We start from the raw sequence: 13,453 nt of genomic DNA, 5'->3' as shown, positions 1-13,453 counted from the left end.
TCCCCGAGCCAAAGGGACTCCTTTCCCCTCCCCCCTTCGAGTTTCCAATAATGCAGGTAAGATGAAGGGGAGCCTTGGGGCAGCTAAGCACCTGCATGTCGCCGGGCAGAAGGCGGCGATAACACGTTGGTGCCAGTTGCGGCCGGACTTTGACTGACGATGGGATCATCCAGCGGCCTAGCGGCTTGGCGGCAGCGAACGGGGCCTTCAGTCGTCGGTCGTCCGTCCTTCCCAGAATCCTCTGCCGAAGCGGTCGACCTGTCCCACCGTCGTGCTCCAGCATCACCGGCCCCCGTCGTCACCATCCTTCTTCCCATCGCTCGCTCGCTCGCTCGCTTGCTTCCCGTTGGCAGCAGCTCATGCGCCCCAGATCTTCCCCCTCCCCTTCCGTATCTTTCCTCTGCACCCAGGAATCGCAAAGTGTCGAGTCCGGCCTTCCACTTTCTTCCCGATCTTGCAGTCATTATCGCTCCCAGACCAGCTTATTAATTTCGTCCCTTGGGTCGTCTTAGGTTCCTCCTTTCCACCCCGGTTTGCCCTGCGCTCGAATCATTCACCAACACTCCGCAACCGCCATCCTATTAGAACAAGATCCTGGTGTCGCGAGAAGACCGCCCTGCTTCCCTCGATGGATATCTCGCCGTCCACCTCGTTCTTTAGTGCGTTCCGAAGTCTATCAAAACGTTATCGACGCCAGGGGATCACAGATGCAGCCACCAGGTTAGAGGCGGTGGTGGAACGGGCCAGCAACGAGGATTCGGGCGACCCTAGTGCTGCTTTGGTGCGTTTCGGGGGATTAGTCCTCACCTTTCTGGAACGGGGTCAGTGGAACGCCGCCGTAGATGTCGGGACCATCGTGGTTGACGCCCGACGAACCCTGCTGGGCCCCAACGACCCGCTCACTATGATAGCGATACACAACCTAGTCTCGGCGTACTATGGCCAGGGCCGTTGGACGGAAGCGATCGATTTGGGCCGCCAGGTGACTGAGGCTAGGCGGAGGGTGCTGGGGGAGGATCACCCGCAGACCATGGCCTCCATGTCCAACCTGGCCTCCGCGCACCGCAAGCAAGGACATTGGCGACAAGCCGAAACGCTGGAATTGTGTCTATTGGAGATCAAGACACGACGATTGGGCGAGGATCACCAGTCCACCCTAACCTCAATGGGAAACTTGGCGACCACGTACAGCCACATGGGAAGATACGATGAGGCAGAGAGGTTGGAGAAGAGGGTGATTGAACGTAGTGCGCGAGTACTGGGCGACCACCACGGGTCCACCTTGACATGGAAGTCCAATCTGGCGGCCACATATCGAGAGCAGGGTCGCTTAGGGGAGGCAGAGAAGCTCGAGTCCGAGGTGATGGACATCCGAATAGAAAGCCTCGGAATCCAGCATCCCCTGACGCTCACTTCCATGGCCAACCTGGCATCGATGTACCGCGACCTCGGTCGGTTGGACGACGCGGAACATCTCGAAACGCAGGTCGTCGAGACAAGCAAGATAGAGCTTGGCGATCAGCATCCCCAGACACTGATGTCCATGATTAACCTAGCATCCACGTACCGATGTCAAGATCGGCTAGAGGAGGCCGCCAGGCTAGGGGTACAAGCAGTGGCCGCGATGAAGTCGATCTGGGGGGACCAGAACCCCTTGACGCTTACCGCCATGGCCGATCTGGCCTTGACATACCAGGGGCAAGGACACACTGACAGGGCGGAGGCATTGACGGCGCAGGTGCTGCGATTGATGCAGAAGAACCTCGGGTCCCTCCACCCCCATACACTAACCACCATGGCGAATCTGGGAGCCATCTACCAGTCACAAGGGAGATGGGATGAGGCCGAGAAGCTCGCAGAACAAACAGTTCGCGGTCGGGAGAAGGTGCTAGGAAAAACACATCCCGACACGCAGGCGTCCATGGAAGACCTGGTGCGCGTCTGTCGAGTCTTAGCGGCGGATCGGACAACGGCGATGCGCGTCCGGAATGTACATCATTGAGGTGTAGCCGTGACTGGACAGGCCCTCGGGTGTAATGGCCGTTTCTGTTTCTCTTGAAAGTACATTTCTTCTTGTTAATGAGTCCATGATCATCGGTCGGCGTTTGTGTTTGGGACTGGATCCATGAACCAGACCGCCAACTGCTACATAGGGTATGGTTAGTGATTGCAGGGAGCACATAGGCACTATTCTACTGCACGTTGATGAAGGCGGCTTTTTGTTCGTGTTTGTTCTGGTATGGTGGACCGATGAAGGGTGAGACCATCCCCAGGAAAGGCCGTGAGAGGGCCAGACTCGCTTTTTGAGGGGACCTTTTTGGAGTGGAGTGTGGCTGAGCAGCAGCGCATCATCGCAGCACTGCCCCCTTGCCAAGAGACCCCCCTCCAACGACTGCCACCTTGTTTCTTCTTTGTTTTCCTCGCGGGAGATGCAACTCATGCCATCGAGCCTTATCTATCTACACTACTATTGACTACTACTACTACCTACCTTAATAAGGGTGGGCCTGCCTCTCTCCGATCGCCAATATCCCCGCTTATCTCCGCAATCATGCTCTATCAGTATCTCGGGCCTCCGACCGTCTCTTGATTCGTTCCATTCACATCAAGCTCCAACCCCCCAACGTTGTGACATCATATGCCAGCGAAGACGTGGATGGTTCGCTGTACCACCATTGGAATCCTGAATCGCACCAGCTAAATACACAATTGTGACCATGGTTCTGGACTTCCCAATCCCTCAAGTCTATGGCCGAGATCCAAGGAGGAGAATGTTCCTGATGGGCACGCATAGACCACAGACCCCTGCCCCGGGATGCTCGGGTTGACGTTGCCCTCGTTGATTTGCCAGTTCCCCGCTCGCAACCACCGACGGAATAAGGGACATCCAGCTTCCCCGCTCCCTCGGCACGAATGCATCGCTATTTAGTCCCCGGTGTCTACCAGGGAGGACGGCGGCTGGCCTTACTCTATCATCAGCCCGGCTGATTTCATCATCTCAACGTCACGACCACGAAAATGACCAAGCTGGCTGGGGCAAGCATCCCCTCTTTCACGGTCGATGGGAAAACCGCTATCATTACAGGTGCTGGATCGGGTCAGTTCCTCTTCCCCTCATCCCTCCTCGTCGACAGCAGTCTAATCCACACCAGGTATTAATCTTGCTTTCGCATCCCTTCTTCTATCACGCAACTGCAATGTGGTGATCGCCGATCTTACCCTCCGTGCGGAAGCCGAGCAACTCATTGCTAGGCATGGGGCCACCGATACGTCGCCTCGAGCCGTCTTCATCCGGACGGACGTCACTTCCTGGGTGGACCTGGACCGTATGTTCACCCAAACACTGTCCCTGTTTGAAGAGTTTCATATCCTCTGCCCCGGTGCTGGGGTCTACGAGCCAGTATGGTCGAATTTCTGGCATCCGCCGGGATCCCAGGCAAGCAAGGACGAAGCTGATGGGGACCGGTACGCCTTGTTGGATATAAACATCACCCATCCTATCCGGGCTACCCAACTAGCACTGTCACATTGGCTGCATCCGAAGGGCCCAGATGCGATCCCTGTCGCCCCGGATAATCCAAGGCGCGTCGTCCACATCTCCTCCGTCGCGGGTCAAATGCCTAACATAGTCTGTCCCATGTATGGGGCGTCGAAGTTTGCCGTAACGGGCTTTGTCCGATGCTTGGGTCCGCTTGAGCAGGCTATCGGCGTTCGTGTCAATGCGGTTGCCCCGGGCCTAATCCGAACGCCACTGTGGACCGATAATCCCGAAAAGTTGATGCTCGTAGACCAAGAAAAGGACGGATGGGCCACTCCCGAAGAGGTGGCATTTGCCATGTTCAGGTGTCTGGTGGAGGACGATCTGCAAGGAGGCACTGTCTTAGAAGTCGTGCGAAATTCAACACGAAGGGTTGAGGCTCTCAATGACCCTGGTCCGGAGAGAGCTCTCGGAGATGGTTCACTGGCAAGTAAGAACGCTAAAGGGGCCGAGCAAATCCTGAAGTCCCTACAGCAAAAGGACATCTGGGGACTATGATCGCCGCGTGTGTGGCTTTGTATGCCCCGGCTTCTAGCTCTATCGTGGTCTGTCATATTAGGAGAGGAACTCCTCAAGGTGTGACATCGAAGTGCAATGGGGTGGTACCGTCGTCTACTACAGAAAGAGGTAGCCAACCTGTTTTCCAAAATTCGCCCGCGGTCTACATTGGGCTACAGCATGGTATCAACGCGCACTACCTTACCTAGACTGTCTAATTGGAGCCCCATTCATTATCTGAACCTATTTCCACGTCTGGAAAACCCCTTGGCTGCACAAAGTCCCTAGCGCTTAGTGCCTTCACCTCAAGATGTTGTCAGACTACACCGTCAGGGTATTTTCTGCGGGAACCTGCACACAATGCAATGCAAGCTCACTGTAACGGTAACTTCAGAGTCACTACATGAATCTTTCCAGGCAAAGTGTGCAAAGTCGGGTGACGAAGACGCTATCCTTCCCGTGTTGCACCAACTTGTCTGTGTGACTAGTCGGACATCAATCTCCATCAGACATTGCTTGCCCGTTGGTCTTGAAAGGGAACTGGCCATGTACATCTAATGAATTATAGCTGGCATGCCTCCGCATGGGTGAGCGATTCTTAGGGGTGTTCGAAGTCTGGGGAATGGAATCAGCCCTCCTGCTGATCGGTGGTGATCAGCCCCTTGCGCACCTCTCGGCTAGATGCTTGCTTTGAGTGATACAGTACATCCGTGGAGACTGCCTTTGTGGGACTGACCCCTTTTCCTTGACTTGGAACCCTCACCCCCTAACTCTGCTCAGGCAGCTGGAAGTTAAAGCCTCTTGTTCTCTGCATCGCCTCGGCGCTCATATGATGGGTCTCTTGACATTCATCACGAAGGCACTTCCCCTTCCTGTGCGACATGTAGGTGTTACCCTTTGGCCCATCGTGGATGCACAAAAGTTACGGGACGTTAAAAATTACCTCCGGATGATCTCGTTGACTCTATCTAGAAAACACCTCAACCTACCTGGTTATATTGAGAGTCCTTCGACGTCCGAGTGGGGAGTATTACAGTATCACCAGCACTATTGTCTTCGGAGTGTTGTTCGGTAGACGAAAACATATATGATGGTGGCCAAGATTCCGACCACCAGTCCAATCATGGGATTCCACTGTTGTAGGCCGGAGCCACCATGCGTGTTATCTTGGGATTTGCCCTGGCTTCGCTCTACTTGTCGGCCACCATCAAGGCTCACTCCGTCTATCTCCCCCTTGTCGACTTAGGGTACGCCATCCACCGAGCAACAGGATACAATGTGGGTCCTCCCATCAACCGCCAGCAATGATTGCCCCTGGCTAATGTTCTAGGCCGCCGGAGACTACTACAACTTCAGCAACATTCGCTACGCATCACCTCCTACTGGAGACAATCGCTTCCGTATCCCCCTACCACCATCAACAGACCGCGCTGTAGTTCAGGACGGCATGGGAGGTAGAATCTGCCCACAGGCATCTCCGATCTGGCAGACGGCCATCGCCCGGGACTTTGTCGACGATTATCTGAAAGGGATCCCGTTCAACAAATCGACAGACGTCCTCGACTACCCTTATCACCCCGAGCCACGAGACCCACGGGAAACGGAAGACTGCCTCTTTCTCGACATCCTAGTCCCCGCACGGATAATGCTCAGAGCATCTGATCCCGTCCGCGGCCCCCGAGTGCCTGTCATTGTCTGGTTCCATGGCGGTGGATTCACCACCGGAGACAAGAGCCAGTTCCCGGGTGCCAGTGGACTAATTCAGCGAAGTATGGGATTCGGGGACGGAGTCGTCTTCGTCTCCATCAACTACCGCGTAAGGGTTCCCCTTTGATGCCACACTCGTATGCTAACATGCCATAGCTGGGAGCGTTCGGCTGGCTCAGCGGCCCCGGACTCCGCGAATCCGGCAACGCCAATGCAGGGCTCGTGGATCAACGCATGGCCCTCCGCTGGGTGCAAGAGTACATTCATTTCTTCGGCGGCGACGCCAACCGAGTAACCGTGATGGGCGAATCAGCCGGTGCAGGATCTATCATGCATCACATCACCGCTTTCCGACATGAGGAAGCGCTATTCCAGCGCGCCATCTTGCAAAGTCCAGCCTTTATCCCCGTTCCTGATTTTGAGCAGCAGGATCTGGCTTTCCACCAGTTCCTGGATATACTCAATGTCAGCTCATTGGATCAAACACGGAAACTGCCATCGCAGACACTCGTTGCCGCAAATGCATATCAAGTAGCGAGATATTCAGTTTACGGATCGAATCTCTATGGTCCGACCGTGGACGGGACTGTCATCTCCGCCCTGCCTGGCGAACTGATCCTCCAGACAGAATACGAGTGGTACATGAAGATCATGCTCGGTCGGAACGCGAATGAAGGGCTACGAACAACAACACCCGATGCTATACATGAAGACGTATATCGTCGATATCTCCGGCAGACGTTCCCGCAGATCCAACCCGGCACCATTGATTATCTTCTGCAACAACTGTATCCGCCTGTCTTCAATGGGAGTCGGGGATATCACGACGCGGTGGGACGCGCATCGTCCATTATGGCCGATTACGGATACCAGTGTAATAATTACTACCTGAACCAGGTGTACAAAGGGGAGACTTACGCATATCTCTTTGATGTGTCTCCCGGCCTGCATGAGGATGACGTGCAATATACCTTCTACGACGGGGATTCATCGAAACAAGTCAACGCCACGGTCGCATACGTCCTGCAGGACTACATCACAAGCTTCGCGATGGGGGGCGCGCCGCGTTCGAAGATTGGGCCTGAGTTCACGCCTTATGGACCCAACAGGACGATGATGGATCTGGGAGGGACTGGAATTAAGCAGATCCGGGATCCAACGGACCGGGGGAGGTGTGACTGGTGGCAGCTGGGATTTTACTATTGAGTGTTTACTTGTTATCATGACAGGTCATGGATTGTCCTTGCCAATCTGACGATCAAAGCGATCATTCAGTAAGGTTTTGATTTATTGAAATTCGATCTCCATTACATGCTTCTACGATACAAGTATTGCGGGCTATGTTGCCTTTCCTAGAACCTGTTGGGATACAGTCTTCGTTCCGTCTATTCTCCAGATGCCAGCGGTATATCGTTTTGGCCTACTGTTGTGAACGTGACAGAACCTTGTCCCAGAAAAGTAGATACCTTGCAGAGGTTGCATACAACCCACGATGAATAGCAATGGAACGGTAGCTCATCTAGGCCTCAGGCATACATCAGGTAAGGGTTTCCTCAGGCATCATGTGGAAGGCCTTAGGCTCTCTTTCTGCCTGAAGTTTACTTATTGCCGGAGGCAGAATGTAGGCCTAAGGCATATTTAAAACCTCAGGCAGAGAGAGGGCTTTGATGCCTGCGGGCAGATCTATTTACTGTCAGAATCTTCCAACTAGACCAAAAGAGATACCTCTTGGCTAGTGGAATAATTCCGAGGTGGATAGGTCTCAGATTTCACTACAGAAAGGTAATTTACCATGGGCAATATGTATATGGTAGATTAGTGAACCAAATCCATCTCAGAAAGATTATCAATTAGGCTAAGATAGAAGCTATGGTAGTAACACACTCCCGCTGTACAGCAGCAGGATTCGTCTTGTCTGTTCCAGAAGAGATATCCCCGAGACGACTAATCCAACGAGAAGCCGTTTACAGGTTACCCTGACCGGCGTTGGAGGCGGGGCTGGTGCTAGCGGCATCAGCAGTGGCGAGGGTGTCGCCGTTGAAGGCCTCGAGAGCGGTGGTGGAGGTGCCGGAGAGGTCACCCTCGTTGACGTTGGCAACGCAGGAGCGGCCAATGTAGGACTCGCAGGTGGAGGAAGCGCTGGAGGAGGAGAAGAGGGCACCCTTGAAGGTGTCGGTCTCGAGGACAGTGTCGACGTTGGAGAAGTAGTTACCCTCAGCGAGGACGTAGCCACCGGAGCCGATCTCGAAAGCGTGGCCCGAGTTGTTCTCCCAGTAGTTGTTGACGATGTGGAGGTAGGTGTTGTCCTGGACCTTGGGGGCACGGCCGGAGGTCTTGTACAGGTAGTTGCCCTTGAAGGTGACCTTGTCGGAAGAGCCGTCGAGGTAGACGTTCCAGTAGTGGTGGCCGTCGCAGGTAGCAGAGTAGTCAGATTCGCCGTCGATGTAGTTGTTGGTGATGGAGACACGGTTGTCAGCCTCGGTACCGAGGACGTAGTGCTGACGACCAATGCGGGCAGTCTGGGAGTTTGTCAGTCAGGGAGATCATGATTCTGGGGGGGTGGGTATGGGGAATCATACAGTGACGTGGTCGATCCAGACCAAGTCAGCGTCATCGAGGGTGATGGCATCACCACCCCAGACGTACTTGGCGTTGATGTCAGTGACAGCAATGTTCCTGTGGAGCATGTCAGCCTCGGTCCAGCGGTTCTAGGGGAATCGGAGCCACATACTGGATGATGATGTTGGAAACACCGCTGACCATGCGGAGACCCTTGCCCTTGATGACACCGGAGGTGCCCTCTCCGATCAGGGACTTGTTGGAGTTGACGGTGATACCGAGGGTACCAGCGTTGTCGCTGTCTCGGGTTAGCCCTTGGATCCGCGATGAAGTTGCTCGCGTCGGAAAACTCACTAGGTGACCGAGCTGGTGGGAGCATCGGGCTCGTAGTTGGTGCACCAGTCGTCCTGGTTGATGGCCAGCTGGCAGTTGGAGGCAGTACCCCAGGGAGCGCAACCGGTGGTGGTGGTGGTGCCCTCGGAGTCAGTGAAGTCGAAACTAGCATTCGATCCTAGTCAGCCGGATTCTCCTCTCTGGGATATCCCATCACTCCAGCGGAGTACTCACGTCTTGGTCAAGACAATGACACGGGCCTCGTCATCACCGAGGTAAGAGACCAGCTCATCGGTGGTGGAAGGGTAGACGGCCGTGGCAGAACCACCGCCAGTGGCAGACGAGGCGAAACCCTCGGGGGTGCCCGACACTCCGACAGCAGCGGCGCGGGCAGCGAGAGCGGCAACAGCCGTGAGAGCAGCAGCGTACTTCATCCTGGAAGTTGGCAAATGGTATGATATGACAAAGAGTGACAAGAGTGAGGAAACAAATGAAAGAACGAGAGAAAGAATGACAAAGACTGTGTGTGTTGAGCAAGAGAGGAAACGATCGGAGACGGTCGACGGCTCGTCTCTTATATAGATGACGGGCTGGCCTCGGATGCCATGGCCGTTGGAGGTTTGGAACACTACTTCCGACATTCTCCTTCTCCTGAGTTCGGAGAAGAGGTCCACGGCGACTCCAGTGCAATCTCGAACAATATCGGCCGTGATGACGGTGGGTGGAGCTGTGGGAGCGGTGGACAGGGAAGGAGAATAAACATCTGGGTCCGGGCGATGGTGATGCCACCGCCGATCATGGCGCTGCCCGGGTTTGCTCTGGGTGCTTTGGGAAGGCGATCGTCAGCGTTGAGGGGGTCCTTTGAAACACCCCCACTGGGGACATCCAGTGAGCTGTCCGAGCGGCACGGAGTCTCACCCAGAGAAGAAGTGGACCCGCGGGTGCTTAATTTGATATGGTTTCGAGTAGATGGCGGAGTGGCCATCGGTTTCATGCCCGGCTCGATGGTAGCGCGTGGTTAATGGTTTCCCATGGCTTGCGCGCTACCTAGCGTCTAGGAAGGAACCGGGGATGATAGAAAGCGTGGGCACTGGCAGCTCCGGGTTGATTCGATCGTGCCAGCATGACGCGGCTCCTCGAGCCCGCCGTTGAACTAGCCGGCCGTTCTGTTTAGCCTCGTGTTTCCAAGTCCCAACCTGATACAGGGCCTGTCGGAGGGCGCGTCGGGACCCTTTGGCCCGGACGTGGCGGAACCCGTGCAGGGTGGAAGCCGAAGGTGTTCGGCGTTGGAACCGGCTGGCATGGCGGTGCTAAACTCTGTCGAGCCATGGACAGGATGATCGCGATATCGATGATGATCATCATCTTTCAATGTTCCCCCTTCTCCCCTTGGAGTGGGAGTGGGAGGGATCCCCACCGTTGGTCGGGATTGCAAAGTGGAAGCCCTAACCCCACCCACTAACACGCGGCATCGGGGCTAGTGTTGGGCTAAGCGCCACGATGATTGGTTCGCCGGGCGGGACACCGCTTGCCAAGGCTGCCAAGACGGCAGATCATTGCTTTTCCAGAATCTCCCCAAGCCTTCTTTGTCTCTCCCACTCGTCCACTTGCCGTTTTCCACGCTGCCTTCATGATCCTGGCCTTTTCGGCCTCCTCGGAATCTCATCGGGGCTCGTCCGAGACCTGTTATTTCTTGATTGACATTGATTGATTGATTGATGGATTGATTACTTCGTATTATTTGATTGAATGCTGATGAATCGCTCTCTTACGCGGGAAAACGGTTGGTTTCCCGGCGACTTTCCGGACCCGAGCACTGTCAGTCGGTCACCGTACACATCAAATTTACCTCCTTAATCTCCAGTTTCTGAGTATGCTTATCACTAGTTCGGCTTAACTCCCGCCTTTGCAGTTAATTAATGCCTCCTCCACTATTGACACTTCCGCTTCGTGGACGTCGTGTCGTCGTTGTCCGCCACAAGACCGCGGCCCTTGCGTGATTAATTCAACCCCAACGGATTTTTGCGGCCAGATCACTCCGTAATGTCGACTCTCTTCGCTCCATCCGATGGCCTGTACGGACTAAATGATACTCAACCATTATTATTTCTCTCATTCAGGGGCTCATCGGTCTGCTATGGAAACCATCTTGTCCCAATGGTGTTAGATTGCCCGACGTCATGCGTCTGTGGCCCTAGAGTCATGCTACGCTGAGATCTGATTCATGCGACCTTCCTAGTAGATATCACAGATTCTCAACACACAATCATGCCACAAGGGTGGCCAAGATAGCCTCAAGGGCAGATTTCTCTCCATGTACGGGGTATGCGGTGGAATGGAAAGTATAAGATGATGCCAGTCCAAGACGAGGTTCGACAAACAAACCATTTCTATACCTTCGATATTACCGGCCTTTAAACCTGCCTCCTTTCACCTATTCTAGATTGTAATAGATGCCAGGTCATTCACGGTCTGTGTAGAGTGTCGGCGCTGATAATATAAAGCTACAGCCGTTATCATTTACTAGACAAGCGGATACATTGGGATGGGTTATGCCATGTCATCTTCCTGCAGCTCTTGTCCTCTTCGATGAACGACTCGATTTTGTCGACCGTCTCGAACGCCAGATCGTTCTTTATGTATATGCAGAAGCTTGTTGAAGCTTGAGCTGAACATGGAAATCTGAAACGTAGAGTACACAATGGTCCTGTGGTAGTTACTGTGTATGTTGGTGGTTTTATAGAAGGTCAGAATATCTCACAAAATGGTGTGTGAGCCTTGCCAGACATAAATTACCCAACCAGAATCCTAGACCCCCCCAGATAAAGTTGCATCTATACGAGTAGGGTATGAACAATAGCACTCATATAATATCTGTTTTGTTTTGAAATAGTACTTGCAGTTGTGAGGTAAGTTGGTGCTCGGTGAACCCGGAAGAATGGGACGCATTCAGCGGAAATATATATTGATATCATCGGTTCGAAAGCGTCTCGATATCGAAGGCAACAAACCACCCACAACAATAATCCTGGAAGCATACAACTAGTAGTAATCCTTTCTTCACAACTACTACTCATTATTGGCAGATTACAGCTGAGGCAGCGGATAGATGGTGGTGCTCTTGTAGAAGGTGACACCAGTCAGGTGATCACCCGTCATTGCTGGTGTTGGTGTTGGTGTTGTTGTGCCTCGTCCATCCCCATCTTCATGGGATCAATCAAGGCACGCGCCTGCTCAGAACCCATACTTTCCCCAATCATTGATCTCACTGATCACCTTCGGTACTTCTAGCTATAATGTGATATACTTCTGATTGAGGATTGTCTGGTCACCTTCCAGAACCGACACCGATGATCAGTCAGGATGAGCGCTGATCGCGTCTCAGTGCGGGAGATCTTCCCGTGTACACTGGTAATCATGGTTGGGTTTCCCGTCCCCAAGTCTGGTGTTAAGGAAGGGAACGCCCTCTTCAGGTTGGAGCATCCTTAATTAGGTGTTGTGGGGGAAGTCTCTGATCCTGCGCCAAACCTCACCACCGTGAGGTCCTTCCAGGCTGCGACGCTTCACGGCACAACCCTTCGTAAAGAATAATCGACACCAATGACTTGATGATATGCTGGAAGAAATGATTGAGGCCTCTGAGGCTTGACCTAACAATCAAATCACTCTTTATAGATGGTATATCCTCATGGTTAACCTACAATTCATGGCTAGGTATTTGAAGGGACAAGCGCGATCGTCGGACATGGAGCGAGTTAAAAAAAGTACTGATGTCAAGCAGCTGGTTCTAGCAGCTCGTGTTCTTTCAGGTGTCGATGCGATAGCCTCCTATCTTAGCCTACAACTTATCCTCCGTCCATTTCGTGCCTACGACTCGCATCGTTCCCTCGCCTCGAACCGTGAGATTCCAACTCGTTGCTCGACCCAGAGCCACTACACTTGCGCCCTCTTTGATGTTGCGGATACCTTGATCATGAAGGAGGTGGAGGAACACTGTCATCGAACCTGATTGTATGGGTGGGAGATAATCACGATCCGGTGCACCCGGCGACCAGCGCCTCATTTTCCTCATCCTGGATGGAAGGATGATCAATTTATCGGTCGCGTCTGATGGCATTGTGGGCCTTGATCGGTCGGAAGCGAGATACTGGTGCAGCAATCGCATCCGCCTCTCTCGTCATCTGTTGCGTATGATGTGCGCCAGAGCATCCTTCCCCGCACGATAGGGAGAGCTATGCCTCAGAATGAGGACTTTCCCAAGGCTGTGAGCAATGTACTGCGTGTATACTGCGTTGCAAGGGCATCTGTAATGGCTATGAATAGTGGATGCTTCTCAAATGCTGTCTGTTACACCCGGATGTTTCTACACTCATGTCCCGGTGTCATCCCTCGTGTAGGATCCTTCGCATTTGGTCGTTAATACTCCCTGGAAGGAAGTCTGCTAAAAAGGTGGCTCTCATTCAGCTAGAAATATCGGACCGAAGCCATTGGAGAGACTGTTGTTCACCGTGTGATTTGAAAGTCCAACATCATACGATGGGAGTTGGTGGAGAGGCACGTGAGAGGCTAAGCTGGTTAAGGACCACACGGCGCGTGCGCCATCGGAACTGGAACAAGTGCGACTCCGGGAAGGCAAAACTCCCAACAGAGTCAACACGCCTTTCATTTCCTCTCATCTAACATTGATCCATCAACGGATGGTCCTATCGATTCCAGCATCCATGCTGTCATAGCTAACCCCAGGTCCATTGGGTCTGGCCCCGACGAAAAGTCCACATCCCACCCGGCCGGCCGTGTTGTGCCAGCTGCCCCAACCAT

The 13,453-nt window shown here is 53.6% G+C and overlaps 4 protein-coding genes across 4 annotated transcripts; 3 read left to right on the top strand and 1 right to left on the bottom strand.

The window, feature by feature from the left end:
• Window positions 1-628: 628 nt before the first annotated feature.
• Window positions 629-2,002, top strand: BO94DRAFT_547801 (TPR domain protein; the record flags this gene model as incomplete). The annotated part of the gene is made up of 1 exon (XM_025613355.1): window positions 629-2,002. The coding sequence occupies one exon, from the start codon at window positions 629-631 to the stop codon at window positions 2,000-2,002; it is 1,374 nt and encodes a 457-aa protein (XP_025465584.1).
• Window positions 2,003-2,685: 683 nt separating this feature from the next.
• BO94DRAFT_144555 (NAD(P)-binding protein) lies at window positions 2,686-4,216 on the top strand. Its single transcript, XM_025605748.1, has 2 exons — window positions 2,686-3,097; window positions 3,153-4,216. The coding sequence occupies exons 1-2, from the start codon at window positions 3,019-3,021 to the stop codon at window positions 4,034-4,036; spliced, it is 963 nt and encodes a 320-aa protein (XP_025465583.1). The 5' UTR covers window positions 2,686-3,018; the 3' UTR covers window positions 4,037-4,216.
• Window positions 4,217-4,922: 706 nt separating this feature from the next.
• BO94DRAFT_536805 (alpha/beta-hydrolase) lies at window positions 4,923-7,112 on the top strand. Its single transcript, XM_025612115.1, has 3 exons — window positions 4,923-5,314; window positions 5,367-5,852; window positions 5,900-7,112. Exons 1-3 carry the CDS (start codon window positions 5,192-5,194, stop codon window positions 6,947-6,949), a joined length of 1,659 nt encoding a protein of 552 aa, XP_025465582.1. The 5' UTR covers window positions 4,923-5,191; the 3' UTR covers window positions 6,950-7,112.
• A 486-nt stretch (window positions 7,113-7,598) lies between these two features.
• On the bottom strand, window positions 7,599-9,420 carry BO94DRAFT_536804 (polysaccharide lyase family 1 protein). Its single transcript, XM_025612114.1, has 5 exons — window positions 8,870-9,420; window positions 8,657-8,800; window positions 8,475-8,600; window positions 8,323-8,419; window positions 7,599-8,262 (listed from the first exon to the last, which is right to left on the bottom strand). Exons 1-5 carry the CDS (start codon window positions 9,067-9,069, stop codon window positions 7,708-7,710), a joined length of 1,122 nt encoding a protein of 373 aa, XP_025465581.1. The 5' UTR covers window positions 9,070-9,420; the 3' UTR covers window positions 7,599-7,707.
• Between the last annotated feature and the right edge of the window lie 4,033 nt (window positions 9,421-13,453).

This window comes from Aspergillus sclerotioniger (assembly GCF_003184525.1).
Source record: "Aspergillus sclerotioniger CBS 115572 chromosome Unknown BO94scaffold_20, whole genome shotgun sequence".
Classification (NCBI taxonomy): domain Eukaryota; kingdom Fungi; phylum Ascomycota; class Eurotiomycetes; order Eurotiales; family Aspergillaceae; genus Aspergillus; species Aspergillus sclerotioniger.
Note: the sequence above shows the minus strand (reverse complement) of the source record. Positions and strands in the feature narration are given on the sequence as shown.

Excerpts from the sequence above, each read along its gene's own strand:
- BO94DRAFT_144555 (XM_025605748.1), top strand. The coding sequence starts at position 3,019 with ATGACCAAGCTGGCTGGGGCAAGCATCCCCTCTTTCACGGTCGATGGG. Across the intron at positions 3,098-3,152 it reads CATTACAGGTGCTGGATCGG|GTATTAATCTTGCTTTCGCA; the intron begins GTCAGTTCCTCT and ends AATCCACACCAG.
- BO94DRAFT_536805 (XM_025612115.1), top strand. The coding sequence starts at position 5,192 with ATGCGTGTTATCTTGGGATTTGCCCTGGCTTCGCTCTACTTGTCGGCC. Across the intron at positions 5,315-5,366 it reads ACCGAGCAACAGGATACAAT|GCCGCCGGAGACTACTACAA; the intron begins GTGGGTCCTCCC and ends CTAATGTTCTAG. Across the intron at positions 5,853-5,899 it reads TCGTCTCCATCAACTACCGC|CTGGGAGCGTTCGGCTGGCT; the intron begins GTAAGGGTTCCC and ends AACATGCCATAG.
- BO94DRAFT_536804 (XM_025612114.1), bottom strand. The coding sequence starts at position 9,069 with ATGAAGTACGCTGCTGCTCTCACGGCTGTTGCCGCTCTCGCTGCCCGC. Across the intron at positions 8,801-8,869 it reads GTCATTGTCTTGACCAAGAC|TTTCGACTTCACTGACTCCG; the intron begins GTGAGTACTCCG and ends ATCGAATGCTAG. Across the intron at positions 8,420-8,474 it reads GTTTCCAACATCATCATCCA|GAACATTGCTGTCACTGACA; the intron begins GTATGTGGCTCC and ends CATGCTCCACAG.